The 22611-nt window shown below is 44.7% G+C and overlaps 1 protein-coding gene across 1 annotated transcript in view; it reads right to left on the minus strand.

The window, feature by feature from the left end:
- The window catches only part of vps13b (vacuolar protein sorting 13 homolog B), a 495502-nt gene that overhangs the window by 398519 nt on the left and 74372 nt on the right, over positions 1 to 22611 (minus strand). Inside the window, exons 13-16 of the mRNA XM_080748468.1 lie at positions 20114 to 20308; positions 16561 to 16730; positions 15990 to 16184; positions 10204 to 10328 (exon numbers count right to left, since the gene is read on the minus strand). Coding sequence (XP_080604594.1) covers positions 10204 to 10328; positions 15990 to 16184; positions 16561 to 16730; positions 20114 to 20308 — 685 coding nt within the window. The remainder of the gene's footprint in view (positions 1 to 10203; positions 10329 to 15989; positions 16185 to 16560; positions 16731 to 20113; positions 20309 to 22611) is intronic.

The raw sequence follows: 22611 nt of genomic DNA on the forward strand, positions 1-22611 counted from the left end.
TACACACACACTCACACACACACACAGATCCATTCTCAGGAGAGGGCTTCATTACACTGGGATTACTAAAAGAAATGTTTTAATCAAGTTGCGCAGACAGCTGCAAACCGCAAGGCGAGAAAATGGCAATGACGTGGTTCATCAGGCGTTAAAGGAAAACACATCAAGAAGCGTGTGTGTGTGTGTGTGTGTGTGTGTGTGTGTGTGTACTGTATGTATAGCTTCCTGTCTCTGTCTAACATGTCCAGCTGTGGAGGACATGCGGTTCCTTATATGGATACACAGAGAAAAGCGACAGACCTAATATCACATCAGCTTCAGCTCCACTCTCTGCTCCCTGCATCTTTTTGTTTAGTTGTCATGACAACTTCAGTAGCATGATGCTGCATTGTGCATTCTTCACTTTCAATCGAATTCCCCGGTCGACCCCTCAAAGGCTCTTTTGACTTTTGCCATCACTTAAAAATAAGAAGGCAGCCTCCATCACTTTGGTGAAACAAAGTTCATCCGGTTAAACAATGATTAAATAATAGATCAGAATAATAAGGTGACCTGTTAAGATCTCCCTCTCTTTCTGTCTTTTTCACTCTAATGAGAGAACTGAGAACATCCTCTCCTGACCAGTGAAGCTGGGTTGCTGAGGTGCAGAGCTAGTGAGGCTGCGGTGGAGTGGAGCAGACAGAGGAATGCCTATACGACAGTAAATGATAATCCACAGAGAGCTGATAATCCATCTGTCCTTCCCTATTTCTCACTGTTTTCCCTCCCTCAAGCTCCCATTCCTCAGATGACTAATTCAGGAATTAATCGAGTCTTTCGGCCTGTCAAAAACATCCACCACAGCTGCTCAGGAAGCCAGGCGGTATCGTGGCTCCAACTGAGCCTGAAATACATCTTATAGAATAATTGCATCCGTATTATACTATGAAAATAGTCTTGGATTTCTCGAACGTCATCCCTTAGGAACATTACAGACTTGTACCATATTTGTATGCTTTAGGGGAGAGTTAAAGTCTACATAGATTTTGCAGCGAAATGACAAATGTACCTCTATACCACCACGCTCTGACCACTCTGGTGCGTTGCCAAAATAAACTGTTCAATGAATCAAAAACAATTTAATGTTTTGTTTGACCTCTCCACCCCTTAGGAAAGGTGACAGGCGTTTCGGCTATCCAGCCTTCATCAGTCTGATGAAATGATAATCATGATGATAATCGTGAATCATAATTGTGAAAACAAGCATATAGCTCTGATGGGAGAATGAGTAAGGATTCTCCTGAGATAAACAAATGGAAGTGTCCATCATGAATGAGACCAATCAATCAACCAGAGATCGAGCTTCTCATTCACTGACGCCACTTCCCCTCTGTCTCTCTGTGTGTAAGTCTCTCTCTCTCTCTCTCTCGGCTCCTCAATACATCCATTGATCTCTGTCAGCCATAAAACCAAATAAAACTGTCTGACACCAGATGTAGTTGGAGCAACAAAAAAAGGGCTCACCACCGAGTTGGCCAAAATATTTTATAGACTGTGCCACACGAAATATGATGTTGTACCTTGCGGCTCACAACCCCATGCACCCCTGTGCTTCGAAGTGTAAAGTGGAACATTATTACATCATATGCCATTCCAGACTTTTAATACACACCTGTTAATACATACAGGCCTATTTGTTGTAATTTGTGCCCTCCCTTCCCTTCAGCTTCATCGTGTAAAAAATGTTCTCTTCTGTCTGAACATTCATTCCCTTCTTTATCCGAGTAAAGGGCAGGGCCGTGTTCATGTCGCCTTGTTTGACTAAATGAATTCTCCGCTGCTATTCTGGCCCTGAACCACGAGTCAATGCTGAGCATGACCACAGCAACCACAAGTTGATTTAGGGTCATTGAATTATCCATCGCCATAATAGCTTTCAGTAACTTTAACCCGGCCTAAACAAAAGTCTCCTTTAAGCCGACGATGAGTAATACAAGTGATTACTTCATTATGGAATCAACAGCAATCAAAGTTTAGTTGAAGGGCACTACTGTCAAGGCAGTAGCAAGTGTGACATCATTCACTTGATACTTGTCATATGTCATATACTGTAGGCATAGGCTCAGGGAAGCATAAGAACTTTTTCAAATACCAGATGCAGTGGCTTGGCTTGTGGATTCCAAATGCCAACAACCATTCTTGCTTTTCACCTGCCAAAATTATTTTTAGAATAACATGGTCTGCATTTCTATAGTAAATAACACCTCTTAATGATGTCACCTGGAATGGACACTAAACTAAACAACTATGACAGTCAAAGTCAAATGATGTCAGTTACCAAACCTACAATTCTTTGGCTCAGTACAGGAGGATAGATGGAGCATTTTTCCTCCTATTCTTGCGTGAGGTTGGAGACAGACCAGGAGCAGCAATGGCTAGCTGTAAACAAGGAGTAATGAGGCATTACAACCAAGCTAGAAGCCTCATGTCTCAAATGCCTTGCACAGCCCTCATAAATCACTACCTGAGCTAAGCTAGGGTCTAGACCACTAGACCAGACATAGTAATGGACTTTGTTTCACTTCTCAACAAAAAATCCTTCAGGTGTTAAAAAAATAAATAAAAAATGAACCAACCATTGAAAGTGTAAAATAAAGAGACGGTAATAATCAGATATCAAGGGAAAACATACATTCTTTTCTATTCAGTAACGTCCCAGTCGAGACTAGTCAGCCTGTTCAGGCTATATAACATGCACCTGTAAGGCCACATGCCTTAAGAAATTAGCCCATCAGAAATAGCTGTGCGAGAAACAGGGGCTGCTAAAAGTGCCACATAAAAGCCGACGTGGGGCTGAATTATGGCCTGCGATGCGACGAGCCACACCGAGCTGCCGTGGGTTTGGTGGTTGGTTGGTTGGTTGGTGGGCCCCGACCTTGGACAGCCCCTGTATGTTGTTAAGTGGCCTTGCATGAGGAATGTTGGTAGAAATGGGGAAGTGGCTGTGTCTGTGCGTGTGTGTGTGTGTGTGTGTGTGTGTGTGTGTGTGTGTGTGTGTGTGTGTGTGTGTGTGTGTGTGTGTGTGTGTGTGTGAGTGTGTGAGTGTGTGTGCATACGTGGTGTGTGAGAGAGTGTGAGTGTACTCGCGTGCATGATGGAGAGTGAAATTGTGGTTGAATTTTGGTTTTGGGGAGATCGATGCAGGTGGCACTTCCACCCCCACCTCTACCTCCTCTCTTTTACAGGCACCCATTTTATCTGGGATAACAGGTTTAACAGCCAGGCCAATTGAGACTCTTGGTCGAGTCCCTGTGAAGTCTGCGGCCCTGTACGCTGCCTTTCATTAGGGATAAGTAGAGCCTGATGCCTCTCAGCTGCACTCTAATTCACTGGGAGTGAAAGTTCATTTAACAGGATCTCAGCTTCTTGCTAGCCAAGCCCTTTTCGGGCGAGTTAATGGTAGCCTATATGAAGAGAGAAAATTGAGGCGACTTGACATGCACGGTCGATTTACTCCCTCATATCAGTTTAGAGAGTTTAATGACTTTAGTATTACGGTAAGTAATTTTCTATTACATAATAGTAGTGATCCCTCAAAGTCTATTAACACTCCTTAGTATTTTTCCACAGGGGAGAAGCATCACTAACAAACCTGCAGCAGTTATTGACAATATTTGTTTATCACAACTGCTCTGACACCAATCGCACTGTGAGCACATCCATCCACTGACAATGACTGAGTGGCAGTCGGTTTACTGTTTAACATCGGACAACACTCAGCTTCAGTTATATATTAGCCGTGGCGATGCCTAAACACAATAGCTGCTGTCCTATCCCAGCATAGAGTGAGGGTTCAGAGAAGGACCTTGTTTGTAGTCACGACAACCAACTGGTGTTTGTGTATGTGTATGGGGAGGGGTATTATTTTAGGGTAGATGCCATGCTGGATGTGTAGTATTAAAGATAATTTGGAAAAGGTAGAAAGATATTGTCTAATGCCTGGTGGACATTGAAGTGTAGATACTGTACAGTAGCAACATTTTAGATTCACGAGCCAGTCTCAGGTGACAATCTTCATTGCTAAAGCTGAGAGGAAACAATTGAGATTTAAAAAGGAACTGCATTGCTGAACCAATGCAAAGACTTAAGGGTGGTCCCTCTCATATCGGGATGATGATATGACTTGTTTTCAAAGCAGTAGGCATAGATTTGTTTGCGGTTGTTGTCACTGCTTGTTCTAGGAGCTACATTGAATGGATATGTCACCAGACATCGATAGCCGGAGTTCTATGATCATCTGGCAACGCTGAGACTAAGAATATTTTGCCTGTGTTGGGGATTGAGCAAGCTATCCCACCACACATTACTACTATTTGGCTCCCAGCAAAACCTTGAGCCTGAGGATAGAAACAATGTTATTTTGCTGCTTCGTGACAGAGAGAGGGAGCAAGCAAGCAAGCGAGAGAGAGATCGAGAGAGAAAGAAAGTGAGACAGACCTAGAGAGTCTGTTCTGTCTTGTGAAAGCCCCTTCGTGAAGGGTCCTATGTGGTGACGCTGAGGGGAATAGGAGCCATGCACAGTGAGCCAACTCATCAGGAGAGGTGCCGGGTCTTCACAGATGCCCAGAGTCCCTCCAAATCCCTCTATGATGACCTGGCAGTCATACAGGCCTTCTGCAGCATGGGACTGCTGCGCAGAAAGACAGTGTGTGTGCAGTAGCACGCGTGTGTGTGCGTGTGTGGTGTGTCTGTGAGAGTAAGTGAAAGAGAAAGACACTGTACAGAGAAGGAGAGTTTGTGTGTTTGCGCACACAGTGTAAAAGTGGAAGAAAAAAAGGAGAGAGAGAGATGAGATGGTCTGCGTGCATACTGTATGTGAGCACATATGACATCACCTTCTTCCCTTCTCCCAGCTTCCCTTCTCTCCTGTCAATCACCACTCACTTCTAATAATACAGAGTCCAGAGGCAGATAAATGTACAGCTACCTTCCACATTGGTAATGGAAAAGCTGATCCAGGAATCTGCATAACAAAGCTACTGGAGACTGACAAGGCAACCAGAGAAGGCTCTTTTTCTTTGACCACAATCTGCATGGTGCGTGCATGCTTCCAAACCTCTCTCTCTCTCTCTCTCTCTCTCTCTCTCTCTCTCTCATTCACTGTTCCCTCGTTCCTGAGGACTTCTGGCTCTCACTCTCCACATTTCCCCCAAGCTTAAAGAGCTTCCACAGCCGTTCTCAGTGTCAGGGTCTTCCCCTCACTCAGAGAAAACATGACATCTTGGAGAGGGTGGAGGTGGGGGCGAGTTGTGGTTGAGAGTATTACATCAGTGCTGAGGAATAATCCCAAAACAAACATCAATAAAGCCCAATTAAATGCTACCACCTGGTGGCGTGCCTTTCTCGGCTGATCCAGAGACCTAGGACAGTGGTTCCCAAACTTTTTAGCTCGAGACCCAAAAGAGAAATTAGACGTTTGCCCGGGACCTAAACTAGTGAAAATAGTCGATCTATGCTCTAAGCTCTCAACGCGGCGCGAAAATTATTATTATATTTTATTCATGGAATTTCATAGAATTGTTTGTTTGTTTGTTTGAAAACTTATCAAATTGATAATTTTTTTTCCAAAAAATAAGATGATATATTTCACATATATTTCAAACATTTTCCATCTTTTGAAATATATATTTTATTTTTGTAGGAAAGGAAAATGGGATTTTTACTCGAGTCGTGACCCACAAATGGGTCCCGACCCACTGTTTGGGAAACAGTGACCTAGGCACTCCTGAGCTCTGGCTTTCACCTCTAGGAGAAGAGGAGCCCTGGAGATATGAAGCACTCTCTCTCTCTCTCTGTCTTAGAACAAGTTATCCATCTACTGTAAGTCTGTCCATTCTGTCCATTCACACACACAGACTTCATTTTTAAGCCTGTGCCCAGTCTGACCACACACGCACGCTGGTCCCACAGATCCCACTCGTCTCTTTCACCCTTCACCACACATTTTCATCACTTGTGAAAACCTTTAACCACATAACCCCATTTTGAAAATGTGTTCAGAAATATTGTCAAAATAATAAGAATTGAAAATTGCCCAAAATAGGAATGCCAGGGCTAAAGACAAGTGGTTAAGACTGAAACAGTGAGCCTCGTCCTCATCCAACATGTGTGAAACATTAGAACAAGAGGATACAGAGATCATGTTATTAAATTACTGACATAGACTCTTTACCGCATCCCATTCTTACCTAGTCTACCTGTCCAACACACACACACACACGCACGCACGCACGCACGCACGCACGCACGCACAGTACACACACACACACACACACACACACACACACACACACACACACACACACACACACACACACACACACACACACACACACACACACACACACACACACACACACACACACACACACACACTCTCTCTCTGTCTGTCTCTGTCAAACCAGTTGATCATCATTCTTCCTCCAGTAAACTGTCAGACTGGGTTAATTAGATTTTGACTGAAGCCACTGTCAGGTCAGGAGGAGAGTAAGACAGCAGTACCTCTCATTCAGACGGGGTCAAATATGAGCCATGCAGAACCTGACAACAACGGTCCCATTATCATCTACACAAGGTCAGCTGACAGCCAAACAAACAGCCAACTGTTCGAGAAGCACTTCCAACCTGCCAAGGGTGTCGGAAGTGTCAAGATGCTTAAGGTAAACTAGGGGAATAAGGCAGAAGCCAAGCAGAAGTAATCCGTTTAAGGCCAGCAGAGCAGAAACAAGTTTAAAAAAAGAAAGAAAGACAACACATCCACGCAGGTTCACCCATGTATGAATAACATGTACTGTATGCAAGATAAGGTGCCCTGCCTCATAGTTTCAGTGGATGTGTGCTTGTTCCATCAAAGGCATGCTGAAAGCAGGGAGGGGGTACAGTGCTTTGCTTTTAATGCGTCAAGGAGACTGTGAGAAGTTGTCGGTGTATTTTTTATTTTATTTTTGGCACTGCTTCTGGGTGAAAGAAAAGCCATGGGAGGGCATTGATCTGGAAGGCTCTCTGGGGATGAGAAACATCTAGTGATTGTCAGAAAGAAAAATAACATCCGTTTGACATCTGAATCCACTATGAGTGAGGCAGGGCAGAAGAAAGGGACCCAGAGATCAAACAGGCAGCTAGCAGTCTCTTATTAGGAGCAGAGAGAGCACGGGGAAAAGGGCTCTGCCAACATGCACACATGTGCATGCACGTACAGTACTGTATGTATTTATGTATGAATGCATGCCCCAGTGTATGCAAGTATCTACACACACCCTTCTGACACATGCTTAAAACACACTCACACACACACACACACACACGCACGCACGCACACACGCACACACACACGCACACACACACACATGCACGAAATGTGCGCACAGGCACACAATATGGCCTTCTGTGCTTTGTGGTTGTCTATGTGGCCAACTATTCTTTGTACAGCGGAGGCAGTCTGCAGCCTGGAGAAGAAGTCAGGAGAAGTCAAAACCATCTGCAGCTCTTGACATGTTTAAGTCCAAACTAATGGGAGGAAATCGATTCCCAAGCTAGTGCTTTAACAGAGGTAGTTCCTGCTTTAACAGGCACATTGACCGCAAGGTGTGAGGGAGAGGGTAGAGGGCAGAGAGGGCTGTGTGTAATGTGTGTGTGTGTGTGTGTGAGTTTGAGAGACAGAGAGCATGCATACATGTGTCAAAGTGCAAGGCATGTATGTGTATGCCTCTCTCTGTATGTGTGTGTGTGTGTGTGTGTGTGTGTGTGTGTGTGTGTGTGTGTGCGTGCGTGCGTGCGTGCGTGCGTGTGTGCGTGCGCGAGCGCGTGAGAGTGTGTGTGTGTGAGTGTGGGTGCAAATCTCCCAGATGTAGGATGCAAAGACACACCAACACACACGCAGTGAGCAACTCTGGAGAGAATTCCCTCCACTGCACCTCTGAAGCCTTAATGTTTGCCTTCGTTCCTCTCGTTCTGCAACCTGCGCGGGCCTATAAATCTTTCCTGAAGCACCGCTGGCTCCACACTGGAATTCCTCTTCCTCTCCTGTCTTTGTCCCGTCCTCCGATCTCCTATCCTCACTTCATCACTCGTCCCTCCTGTGTTTTCCTCGTTACTCGGTCCTCAACGGGACCCCCTGATCTTCTCCTATCTTCCCAGCCAACCTCCCATGTCCCGCTCCCCCGCATCTCTTCCTCACCCTCATCCCGTTTTCCTCTCTAGCGTTTCTCTTCTTTTTACCTGTTGTTTCCCTCCTCCATCCTCCTCTCCATCCATCACTCATCTATATTCCAGCCTTTCTCCATTCTTCTCCCCGCCCCGGCTCCATTCTCTTGCAGTCCACCAGCTTCTCAGTTGGAATCACTATTCCACTTTCTCTCTCTCTCTCTCCATTCCTCTCACCTCATCTAATATCACACCATCACCTCTTTAATGCTCTTATCTCCTCCTCTCGGACGACACACTCCCTCTTCCCTAATTCTGACATTATCTTTCTATTCATCCACCCATCTCTCCTTCACCCCCTCTATCCCCCCCCCCCCCCCCCCTCTCTCTCTCTCTCTGGGACATTCCCAATGAGTCATCCCTGTTAGGACAGGATCAGTGCAATAGTAACATAGTTTTGTTTGGTCCTACGGCACCATGTTATTTTCCTCTCCCCTGTTTCAACCTCTGTGAGAAGTTGTTACAGCGATTCCTTCCCAGATGACTCTGTTTTTCTGTTTTCCCCTGAACCACTCACTGAAAGACCGGGGCTCATCCATCACTTTAAAACCCTTCTTCTGATGCCCTGCCCGCAAGATGCTGCTCCATCCTCTGGTGCATAAAGCATGCTGTACCGGCACTGACACTGCACGCACGCACGTATACATGTGCACGCATGCATGTGCACACACACATACTGTAGATGAATGCATACATATGCACACAATTTATTGCACTGCTACATACAGACACACACACACACACACAGATGAACGTTCACATATGGGCACAAATGATTATACTGTTACATCACTTGGTACATAATGTGTAAATACAAAAATGAAATTCCCCTATGTAGTCCGTTACAGATGGGTCTTCCCCAAGACTGGCTGCATGATGTTTGGTGGGTGAAGCCAACATCTCAGTGCTCCAGGCCACGGTGTTGACTGCTTCCTGCCATGGTGACACACTCATGATGATGGGCTCAAACCAAAACTCCCATATCCACACATGGAGCGCTGCCATCTCGTCCGAGGCCCAAGCCAGCTGCCACAACCGCTTGAGTGATCAACATAAACAACTCGCAAAAACTAGGCACAATGCTAGCTAGGGGCTGCACGACAAGCCGAGTGGGACAAGGACACATATTTCAATTTGCATTTTAAGCATTTTGCGGTCACTCTTATCCAAAGAGACTTGCATTGTTTAAGGTTTGAGTCAGTGCCATGAGCATCTGTCAGAGACAACAGGTTGAGGTTTTAGAGTGCCAGTAGTACAAATACAAAGAAACTGACGTGAGTAGATGGAGCACAGAGAGCTATATGCAAAATGGTGTAAATATAACAGAAAACATTTGTGTCATGTTCTGTTTTTATCTTGTGTGCATGTTGGAGATTTTGTATTCTGTTGAAGCTACTGTGCAGTAAGGTCAGGATTGATTACAATTAGAATATACTGGTTTGTCCATGAGAAAAGAGAACTGCCCTGTATTCTAATTTCTGTAACTAATCAATGTACAGGGAGACACTGAAACTCTTGACGTGTTAAGACGTGCGCTCTGAAGCTTGCAAATATTAAACAAGACCAAGAGTCATTTGTAAATGAACCGCTATTGATTCATTTCAGCAGTACACATTCAAATAGTATTTGCATTACAATTGCAAGTACAAGGTCAGAGTAAGTGCCATGACCACACATCAGGTCAAGGAGTTAAGAGTGCTGAGAGAACAAGGTCATGTTACAAAGTAACTGATAAATGTCGGAAGAAGGAATTTGGATTGACATAACCACCTTTGTGCATCGATAAATACAGCGTCACGTCAACAAATGTTTTGGCGCTGGATTAAAAGAACGTTGAGAGAGTAGGGAGTGTGACATTGCCAACAGATTTTCAAATTGTGTGTTAACAAGGGGGATTTCTCTCCTGTGCATGGCCAGTCAAAATAAGCCTCATCTTATCATGGTTAGAGAGGTGTCACTCACCAGTGGGCAGGCATCTGGAGCAGCTTGCCATAGAGAGCCGTGCTGAAGGAGGGAATGATGGGGATAAGAGGCAGGAAACTCCCTGAACCATCCTGGCATGTCAGGCCTGCTTGGAACCCAAACACCTGGAGGGAGATGGAGAGAGAGAGAGAGACACAGAGAGAGAGAGAGAGAGAGAGAGAGAGAGAGAGAGAGAGAGAGAGAGAGAGAGAGAGAGAGAGAGAGAGAGGAGAGAGAGGTGGGGGAAGATGGGTAGAGTAGAGTGAATCAGGGATAGAGAGGATGGATGGATAGATGGAGATATGGGTGAGCCCAGCCAGTGTGAGAGAGGAATATTGGAAGGGAGGGTGTGTGGTGGGAAGGGAGAGAAAGACAGAGAGACAGGCAGATAGCAGAGAAAAGTGGAGAACAGACATGGCGAGTCAGAACTTTATAGCTCAAGCCTTTTCTTGGATTCACGGGAAACAAATATGTCAGGTCTCATTGAGCGCATGGCTTCTGAAAAGAAAATATGCAAGCACATGCAGACAGCAGGGCTGTTCTCCCTACATGTTCCTCTAAACTGATCTGACCCTGTCTGTCTGTCGATTTGTCTGTCTGTCTTCAGCAGAGCTGGGGGAGTTCAGTGTCTGTGCTTAGTCTCACGGGTAGTCTCCCTCTATCTAACTCTTTCTCCCGCTGTGCTCCCGATTGGTAATTTCTCCCATTAATCTCCCGATTTCATGTGCAATACATGCACAAACAACCCTGCCTGATGTGCATCACTCGTCACTACACTCGCTCAAGCTAGCACTGCTCAGTTTTAGTGCTGAAAAGTAAAAATGGATTCAACAGTTACCAAAAGAAATACACATCTAAATGTCAGTCCACTTGGGTGTAAGACCTTCCCCTCTCTAACCCCAATACATTCATGTTTTAATTGTTTCTCTCTCTCTCTCTTTCTTACACACATACAAACCAGTAAGACTCCCTAATCGGGAGATAAGCGACCGTAGGTGGCTTTGCAAGAATCAGCCTGATGGTGGCGCTAGAAGAGGGCCATGTGAGAAATGAAGGGTGGGGTCTGCGCGGCGCCGAGGCGGACGAATAGGTACCGGCCCCGGCTCTCCCGGTCGCTCCTAGCCGGAGTTACGGCATTTTATGTGAGCTGCAGTGTAGGGGGTCCTCCACTGGGGGCACCACCACTTTTGCATCCGTTCTGGAGCACCAGGAGTCGGTGGTCCCCGGGAATTCCCCGTGAGCAGCCCCGTTGGGGTGGTCATTTTTGCACATTTGTTTGTTTTTTTTTACATCTGGGGGTCCCCCAGGGAGCTGGGGGTCCCTGTAGCTCCGGGGGTCCTTGGAGGTTGTAGTTTGGCAGGTAAGGAGTGTGTGTGCAAAATGTGGCATGGATGGGGGCAACGGTTGTGGAGATATGAGCAGGGGAAAAGTGTGACGTGTGATGTGTCACTCACGGAGGGACATTTTTTTACACCTGGGGGTCCCTCAGGGACCTGGGGGTCCCTGGAGCTCCAGGGGTCCTTGGAGGTTGTAGTTTGGCAGGTAAGGAGTGTGTGTGCAAAATGTGGCATGGATGGGGGCAACGGTTGTGGAGATATGAGCAGGGCAAAAGTGTGACGGACTCACTCACTCACTCACTCACTCACTGACAGACAGACAGCCTGTGGAGGTTTTGGTAGTAAATGCGACCTACGGTCGCAACAAACACTCACAAACACTCTCTCTCTCTCCCTCACACACACATTTGCATTTTTTTTGTGATGTAAATTATAGATGTTGCCTTTAAGATTTTAACATTTAAATTCTTTTTGTATTACTTCAATTAATTAATTGTGAGCTAATATTTAAGTAAAGTAATTTTACGTTCACAATAGTGTAGGGTTATGTGGGGGCAGGGGCGTTGAGGGTAAGCCATTTGTGGACATCCCAGAAAATCTCCCTCTTTTTCACAGTCTAATGTTGGCAGGTACAGTATGGGCAAGAGCAAAAACATCCCATCAGCCATGTTTACTGTACGTTCGCCTGTCGACAAGTCAGTCTCATAGTCTGGGAGATGATGTCAGCCACATGGCCTCATGCTGATCCCTTCACAGAGAATCCCTCATAAACACATGATACCACGAGAGGCTGCTGCAATATTCTCCTGATACGAGGCGAGTAATGGATCTGAAGATGAACCTATGACAGGCCTAATAGATTCCATAAGATTGAAAACACAATATGTTTACTTTAAAATATATATTATGTCATTTGTGGGGGTGGGGGGTAGTGTGTGTGTGTGTGTGTGTGTGTGTGTGTGACACACACACACACACACACACACACACACACACACACACACACACACACACACACACACACACACACACACACACACACACACACACACACACACACACACGTGTATACTGTACTCTGCCCATATATGGAACACCATACATGGGCATAGGAGGAGACAGAACACAATATATGGGCATAAACGGGTGAAACAGTGCCCACATTTCCGACATCACTGATACCACCGCTTGTACTGTGCATGCGTCCCCGCCATGGTAACAGCCGTGTGCTGAAATAATGCCCAAATTTGGAGATTACATCACTGATACGTCTGGGTTCTCCAACATTTACTCCTATACTCAATACTGTGCATACCCCCTGGGCACAGGACTAGTATCCGATAAATGAATGAACGTCTGTCTGTCCGATGTCTGTCTGATACACACGCATGCTGACATCACTGATACTAAACAGTTCCCAAATTTGGAGATAACTGAAATCACTGATACCGCTGCCTGTACTGCGCATGCATCACCGCCATGATAACAGTCGCATGCTGAAACAGTGCCCAAATTTGGAGATGATTGACATCACTGATACGTCTGGGTTCTCCAACATTACTTCTGAGATTCCTACATTAAATCCCTCATATACTGTGTACACCCCATAACCCAAACTGCACATATTTCGGAGCACATAAGTTTGAACGGGCAAGGACTAGTGAAGAACATGTCATAAAGTGGCATACAATACATACGGTACAAATGATTTAAACACTGTTGAAGCCAAGACTACTGTTCAGTAACAGTATGATTGTAAATAGTTCCATACTGGTCTAGGGGGAGAGGTTTATAGGCCTGCTGATCTAAACATGGTGTCTCTTACTGCCCACATGTCTCTTAATCACAGTCTCATTATCCATGCTGCTGGACACATACGGTACTGTAACCTCTCTGTTTACATACTGTTAATACTGGACATGGTGGATGAAGTCCTGTTTAATATCGGTGGTATTGGATGATGGCTGGGCCCAGCTGTGACAACAGCAACTGTCCCACATGCAGCTGCTATAAGCACAGAGTAGGATTCATTCAATTGCTGTACGTGAAGGCCTATTAAGCCCCTAGAATGTACAGATGGCTCAGAGCAGACAGGCCAAATATTAGAGAAGACTAAAAAGATAATAGGTTTAGAATAAGACAACTGGCCTGTGGGTATAATTACATACACCATATATCATACCTGCCTGGTACAGTGGTAGCACTGAATCACTGAATCATATTGTAGCAAGATGTCAACCCAATATTTGCTTTTCAATTGTTGGTCAGAAAGCGACTGCAACCAAATTATGTTCACATTTGAGCCAGCATAATATTCGAAGAACATTTTCCCTTCAACTTCAAATTTTGAATATATATATTTAAAAAAAAGAGCTGGATGGATGTAGATGCAGAATAAGTGCATGATGGGAGACTAAACTATAGCCTCTCTGCAACCCTAGAACCAGCAAGACATTTTCTCCAGACAGGAACCCTATCTCTGACAGCCAGTGTCAGTAAAACAGACACCGAGATAAGCCTTTGCTTATCCCCATTTCAAATCACTTCCTAAATGGAGTGAATTGCGACCAGAATGACCTCCACCCCACCATGATCCCACTGCCAGAATTCAGAAGTAGAGTTAGAACCTTGGCGGATGTAGATGCTGATTGGATGGAGTGGTCTTTGGCCACCCATTGGTTGACCGTTAACCCTGTGGTGACCCTGTGATAAGGACTGCCAGTGTACCTGGCAAACATCCTGGCCTTATAAAAACACATCCAAGCCGTACCAGACCTGACCAGGCCATCCCGCATCATACCAGTCCAGGATAGACATCTGTTTCTCACCTAAATGTTGGAGGAACACTACTGGCCACGGCCTCCTTTAACAGCTCTTGGTGCATTACAACAGATAATTTGGAACCCGTAGTTCAACTATAAATGAGCCTTTATAGGCGAGAAGAAACTTTAGAGTGGATTAAAAGACGAGCGGCGGGCAGTCTATGTGGCCATGGCATTTTGAAACAATGATATTAATACAGTATCTTAATCTAGGCTACACACTGCAGTCAATTATAAGTATGAAAAGCATAGGTGGCATTGCCTTTCAAAACAAATTATCAATCAAATCTAATCAGGGTGAAAATCTTTGCTATGGTCTCTATATAGACTGGTACTGTATGGAGTAAGAAATAAACTGTCACTGATTCTGGTGCAGGAGTATTAGTCTAACAACACACTAATGTGTGGAGAATATAGCCTGAAGCCAAAAGCGCCTATCCTTTATACCGGTACATGCTATTTTGTTTAACAAAGAGCAGTTGCAATGAACGTAAAGGAACAAACAAACAAAATAATTCCGGAGTTACCAAAAAAAAAAAAAAAGTAAAGTAAATAATAATAATACCATGCACTGTCTATATCCCCTTATTACACATTATATATAACACTATCCATATCCCACAATCCATACATGTTGTTATTACATATATAGTTTAACATTATTATACCCAATACATACCACCATGTCATTAAGTAAGTAGGGTTAGGCTATTATACCCTAGTACTGTACTGTAGGTACTATATGAGATCCAGCACTTAATGACCAGTGCTCTCATTGAAACTGACTGCTGGGCTGTTTATGGCCAGATGAACAGGGTCATTAAAAGGGTCATTATAGGGTAATTCCCAGACCTGGGTTTGAAAGTGTGGCCATGCAGCTGACCTGTTGACCTCAGGTTAGACAGCAGTGGCCATGATCTGGTAAGAGGTGTATTATGTGTGTCTCAACTCAAGGGGCCCTTAGATACAGTATAAAGACAGCCATTATATGGATATAAAGAAAAATAACAAAAGAGATAAGTGAACTTTATCCTATATATATTTGTCAATGTTTGCTCATTAACCACTTAAATATACTTTATTGACCGGGGTCTGACATAGGTGGAATACGTTTTTACCCCTCCACCAAATCTCTTAATCGAAAATAGCCGATCTAGAGTTATGAGCGAATGAGACGAAAAAATAGATATTAAAACGATGGAAATAAGCAGATTTGCATAAGCCCCACTGTTCCCGCTATGAGCTGTGGTTAGGCTATGGTGGCTTCGACCAAAATGGACAATAATGCACCTCGACTTGCTTTTTGGACAAACTAACAACAAAATGAGGTAAGAAAGCCATTATTTAGACCGGAATTGTCCTTTTACTTAAGCCCCTGGACATTTTTGAACACGTATTTATTTCCCACCAGTTTGGGAACCGGACAAAGCTAGATGTTGTTCCAGGAGCATAGCTCAGAAAGACATGTAGTAGAAGGAACTGTCTTATCTACTTGTGTTCTGTACCTGCATCCTTAATGAGTGCTGTGTGAACCACACCAACAAAACGTATTCCTCACCACAGACATCACTTTGGAGAGGATAGTCAGAAAATGTCACTACTAAGTGGAACAGCATCGTCCACTGACCTTGAGGTAGCAATGTGCGTAGCAGTGGTGCAGCAGGTTATCAGAGGGCTGGCTCAGACTGCTCACTGTGCTGACCAGCTCCTGAGCATACATGGGCACAGAGTGCTCCAAGTTCACTCTCTCCACCTGGAACTGCAGGGCTGGCAAAGGGCGCACAGGCTGGAACGCCAGCACACTGACCGGCCCTGACGGCGCCTGCGATATAAGAGTATTGGATAACATTAGCAAAGAGCAGTGGTTCTCAAACTTGAAGGTCTCCCCTTAACTTTGACAGTGTACAAAGTACAGTGACATGTAATGGTCAATTTAGACCCCCATAAAGGAACCTAGAGTCTCACTGAAATCCACTTTGAGAACCACTGGCAAAGAGAAATTAAGCATTCTAGGAAAGACAAGGCAAAAAGAAGGAAAAGAAAATGTTGAAGTGATGCAGTATTTTTACCTGACTATATTTCCTATCACTTTAACTCATATGAAGTCAGAGACTTTGTTTTTTTTTTTTTTTTACATTTATTTTTTATTTTTTTACTAATTGGTTAAACGTGTATTTTAGAGGTGCAGAGGACATTACCTTGTGTCCCATGATGACAGGCATGAGTGCATTCAGCAGGTTGAACTCTGCCATGGAGACTGTGATGCAGACCTTGAGCAGAGTGACACAGGTGAGTCTGGTTGGGATGAATTCCTCCAGGCTAGATATCTCCTCAGGGGTGGCTGGACCCCGGCTCTCTTCAACCACTTCTAAAATACAAACAATTGCAATTAAAATGTTATCAAGCCAAGCATGTATCCTACACCATGTTATCCGAAGTAAACTGGAGGAGTGAAGAGTGAGGGAGAGGTAAAGGACATCTGGAGTCGAGTGGTTAAAGATTGATTTCATGGGAAAAATATTCAGTAATAAAGTACTGCCATCTGATCTGAGAGTCCCTTCCACTGAGAACTGGCACTTTAAGACAATAACAAAGCTTTTCCATCACATTGTAATAACATTGGTCAGTAAAATACTTTGAGCGACTGGTGAGAGGTTACATCTGCTCCAAGCTACCTGCCTCACTGGACCTGTGGCAATTTGCATAGCATCAAAACAGATCCACCGACAATGCAATTGCCATGGCTCCTCCCACCGTCCTCTTGCACATGGAAGTTGTGGTTTGTGGACTACAGCTCGGCATTCAACACCCTAGTCCCAGCAAGGCTGGACATAAAGATCAGAGACCTCAAGCAGCATGTGCGACTAGATGGTGGTGAGAATGGGCAACATCACATCTGACCCTGACCCTCAACACAGTTGCCCCTCAGGGATGCGTGTTGAGCCCTCTCCTTTACTCCCTGTACACACTGCACAACCATGCACAGCTCCAATGTCATTATCAAGTGTGCTGATGACACAACAGTGATGAGCTGGTGTCAGGAGAGCAACATCTCCCTCAACGTCAACAAGACCAGGAGCTGATCGGGGACTCCAGAAAGCTGAGGAGACAACATGCCCCTACTGTATTATCATCAATGGTGTTGCAGTTGAAAGGGTCAGGGACAAGTACCTCTACGTACATATCGAAGAGGAGTTCAAGTGGGGCACACACGCCACGCATGTGAGAGAAAAGGCTCTATACTGGTTCCGTCGTCTGAAGAAGTTCGCAGTGGGCATCATCAGATTTATGAACGGTTTCCACCCGGCGACTGTTGAGCGGTGTTCAAGGACTGCCCTGAACACTGCCTGTCACCAGGCTGGCCGGCCACACTGGATCACTTTCCTTTATGACATTTTGCTTTACCTTATGCTGGATTTGTTGCCTATGCAGACTATTTTCCTATGTGGATTTTACCTTATCCGAACAACCTTCTTATGTGGACCTACTTATTTTTTTACACCTGTAGATCTGTGATGTGACAATAAAGTTGTGTCACAGTTTTGGCATATCCATTTGTAATTAATTTGCAATGGCTGGCTGCTCGTACGTTGGTATTTCCGCCTATCATGTTAAATCGTAGACATTTTTTCCCATCAATGCGCTAACAACCAATCGACCAATGAGTAAACAGATGTGCAGATGTTAAGTGAGAGTCAATGTGGAGGAGGTCAGCACTAATCAGAGTGAGGAGTGACCAGAACTCTGCTGCACCATGAAAACACGCCTGAGGTGGACCAAAACCCAGACCTCAGTTACTGAAAGATCTTGGATGTAGGCCCAGGACCCAGGCTCCTTCTCAGGTCAGCAAAGGTTCTGCTGGACTAAGTTCCCAGCTCCGAGGTGGGCTCAGAACCTGATCCGAGTGCCTCTTAGTTCTCTGGCCTGGCGCCGCAGCCTGCATCAGGTTCCTCTGGCACTGCCGTGTCCAATCCAATCACATGCCAGGGATCGACCATATATCCTCAGTCAACACTCGCACTCAGCGGACCCAAACGTTTGCAGCTCGCATGAAATAGGCTAGGCGTGTGCATAGGCATACAAAACGAGCAAACACACACGCGCATACACATGTGCGTGTGCACACACGCAGACACACACTCTCTCGCACACACGCAGCAACTACAGTCCAAAAACGCCCAGTGTTTTCCTGTTCCATTTAACAGATCCAACTGTGAAATTCCAGTTGCTTTTTTTTCGCTTATATTGTTCTTGAGCAACATACCAAAGAAGAAAAAACAACCAAGCATGCTGTAAGTAATTTGCTAGTTGGAACCTCCTTCTCTAAATAGGGCAAGATCTTATAAAACTCAGAGTCGTCAGCCAATTTGGCTGGCTTTCCATAGCTCGTTTTGGGGAGGAAAGTCATTCTTCCTGAGCTCTTGGCGAGGGGGTGGATGAAGAGGAGGAGTAGGGCACAGCAGAGCAGCACTAGAAAGATAGTCATGTCTTTGACCTCCTGATCCTTGCTCCTCTCATGGCAGACATACTGTACACACTCTCTATTGAGAGAATCGTTCAAGCCAAGACTGAAACAGAATAGCAGCTGTCACCCAAATCACTTACAGACCAGACAGTTTCCCCCAAAGCACTAAGATCATCTTTGTCCCTTTGACTTTACAGTGACACTGCAATTACCGTATTTATTTAGAATTGTTGTTGTTGTTGTTGTTATAAGGAGGGGGGGTCAGCCTTTAGTAAACCAATGAAGGAATTACAATAAAAATAAACGGACAAAACAGAGAAAATACCAGTACTAAAAGGTTATATTTGTATCAACCAACTGTTAGTTATACCAGTGTATACCCCTACTGTAACATATTACCATATACACAAAAATGACATTCTTCATATTCATCTATGAAATATTGCTGTAAGCATTTCGGTATCAGACAATGTTTTTCTAAACTATCGGTCATCTGTATCCCTGCATTCCCACTTAATAAATAATGAATGATACTAACTCCTCTCTGTGACTTTATCACACCCGCTAGAACACCTACCACACTGAAAAATGTGCCTCTTATCTTTTTACCTCTTATCATCTCTTCTCAATTTCCCAACTCCCCCCTGCAGAGTCGACTATACTGACCTTTCTCCAGTTATGCCCCAAGAGAGAGCAGACTCATATAGAAACAGGAAGAACACACCGACCTGACTTGCTTTAGTCAAAAGCTCTCCAGTAATTACCCCCATCATCTATTATCTATCACAGATGCTGAAACAAGCAAAACCTACGGATGTTATGGTTTCGCAAAAATTAGACTTATTGCTACAGATATTACACATGCACGCATTCCAGCATAAAGCTTTCACAACATCCCCGGGATGAGCTCATCAATAGCTGCACGGGCCCGACCGCTAACAAAAGGTGTTTGGCTTAACCTCCCTAGTGTGGTCCGACGGGTCACTGCTTTCATGTACAGCTCTGTGTTGAAAGATGGCGTTGTGCAAGGAAATAACAATGTGGTGAGCATGCAGAAAAGTGTGAGGCATTGTGTGAATCATTTCATATCCTCTGGGCATGACATTAGGTGCAATGTGAAATACCAGAATACAATAGCATTGACAGATTAAATAAAGTAGTAAAATAAAGCACCAAAAGGGAGGGGAGGGTCCCATGACATCTACTATGTAATAAGATTATCTTTAAACAGGGAAGCATAATCCAGTCTAGAATGCCAATAGATTATTATGAGTGGTGTCTCTGACCTGTCTGGGGTTTGCAGTAAGGCTCATACTCGTGGTCCATGGCACAGGTGACCATCTTAAGGATGCGGTGGACGGCACTGGCCTGTAGCCTGACATCCAGAGGTCCCACCACCAGCCTCTTAATGGAAGTCTCTTGAACCATGGGCATGGACTCCTCCTTATTCACCATAGAGAAGTCCTGAGAGCCTACACACACTGAGAAACAAACATATGTATGCACTATACCAAAGACCACACACGGCACAGACAAAAAAGGGCTCCAAGGAGAAATTCGTCACACTTTTTTCTTTTGGATCCATTATTGGGAATCTGTTCTTTTCTCAAGTCACACTGGTGGCCCTTTTTCAAAACTCGCAAGAGCACGCCCAGTCTCTCTCTCCATTTAACAGTTTTACACTTTCACAAGCCAGAATATCACTAGGTTCTCTGATCTGATATTAGCAACTTGAGAGCCTGTTGGCAATAAAAAAAGGAGGGAAAGAAACATTTGCGGGCGTCTCTGTTGAATTATTCCAATGGCACAAAAAAGAAAACTCCTGATAGACAATGGTGTGACAGAGCAGCATGGCGCAGCTCACATGGCCACGACCCGCCCGTAATGATGAATATTCCAAATGTCCACTTCTCTCCCACAGCTGTCCCCGCTTCATTCGTCGCAGCCCTCTTATTCCAGAGGTCGGCTGTAAAGCCATGGCTCCCCGGCAATAAAAACGGGAGAAATTAAAAATAAAAAAGGAAGGGGGGATGAATGGCGGAGAGGAGGGAGGGAAGCAAAAGGACAAAGGGTCACAAAACTTGCTTTATTCCCATTACATACATTCCAATGCCGGGCTGAACATTCTTGAAGTTCAGAAGGACCAGGCGGTGAAGTTCTCTGTCTTTTTTTCTTTGAAAGGATGGGGAAGCTCAAATTCCCATTCATTTACAGAGATTTAACCAAAAAAAGCACAGGGCAATGTCACTTCCCTTTCCTATTTCTACCACGATTGCCCTGAGACGGATTACGGCCTAATATCAACCATATGGCTGCAGTTAAGAGTAGTCAATGGATTGAAAGGGGGTTGAAATTAGCCGGGTTTTAGATGAATTATAAGCATCTCCATTTCTCAAGGAAGAGTATAAATCTAATCTGCGGCATGACTCTGACGTGAAGTCAACTCTTACGTGTGCAAGTGTGAACCGGGCCGTTGACTCAGAGTTTATGTTCATCCTGTGGCAACGGAGACTAATTTGTTTGCCTGACACTGGATCTAGTCCCGTCCACGGAGAGCAGAACATACTTTGACAGTTGAGGCGCATTCCGATTGGCAAGTGTAACCCTAGACATCCCGCAGGAGAAGGGGACTGACACTTATCCTGCTGTCAGAAATGAGTTTGACAGCTGAGGACGACAGTATCAATGTTTTTTTTTAATTTAGATTATTATCTGGAACTGACAGCGAGAGGAAACAATAGCCTAGTTAGAACGAGAGATAGAGAGGAAGAGAAAGAAAAGGGCAAGAATGAGAGACAGAGAGAGAGAGATAGAGAGAGATATACTGTAATATGTATGCATCATACCTTAGTTCTCTAGACCACAAAAATGTACATCGTAGCCAGAATGTCAGAGTGACAACAATGGCTGATGATGAGTAAAGGCTCCATTCAGACAATAACCACTAATGTCTGTAAGGCCAGCTGATGAAGGAGAATGGCAGTAATCTAAGACAACAAACTATTCCACAGGAAGGCCATTATCACCTGGCTATATACACAGGCCCCATGTCTTTTGACATGGGGCCTGTGTAGGGCTTTTACAGTACTATCATACTTTTCCACAAGGCTCAGTAAGAGGTTGCACTTCATCAGGAGTCGATGTGACTGTTTTTCAAATTAAGTGCTCACAGTGGAAGGGATTTTTGTTTCTTTGATTCTGCACTTGAGAATGTCAATTGAGGGATTGTCTTTTCTCACCGCCACCGTCAAACTTAAAGACAGACAGCAGCTCTCTAGCAGCTTTGAAATAAAACACTCAACAATCAGGCCTTAGAGCGCCGAGACATTCGTGGGCCAAATACAACATTTCAACTAAGTCAAATTGAAGGGGGTACTCTTGATCTCTTAATGGGAACTTCAGATCTTTTAGACTTGAATAAACATACTTGAGTGCCGCGGCCCAGGAATGAGGAATCCTGCCCGTCAAAAGGCTTCTCCCAGGAAGAGTGACACCTAATTAGCAGAGGAGGCCTATTCACTTTCTCAAGCGCTTACAGGTAGAGAGACAGAGGGGAAACAGTGTATCAACAAGCAACGCAGAGAAAAGAAACTCAAATACGTGTCAGTGCAGACTAAACAGTCCTGACAGCTGCCCTGCAGGTACGTTTGGGGTGAGAGCAAGGACAGGGGGGGTCAAGGACCAGGTGGTATCGTCTCAAACAAGACAAACTTTCTTTTAGTCTCCAGGGGGCTTGTTTGACAGAGGAGAGTGGAGAGAGGGAGGGAGGAATAGAAAAAGATGG

The sequence above is a fragment of the Nannobrachium achirus genome (assembly GCF_963921795.1).
Source record: "Nannobrachium achirus genome assembly, chromosome: 2".
NCBI classification, from domain to species: Eukaryota; Metazoa; Chordata; class Actinopteri; order Myctophiformes; family Myctophidae; genus Nannobrachium; species Nannobrachium achirus.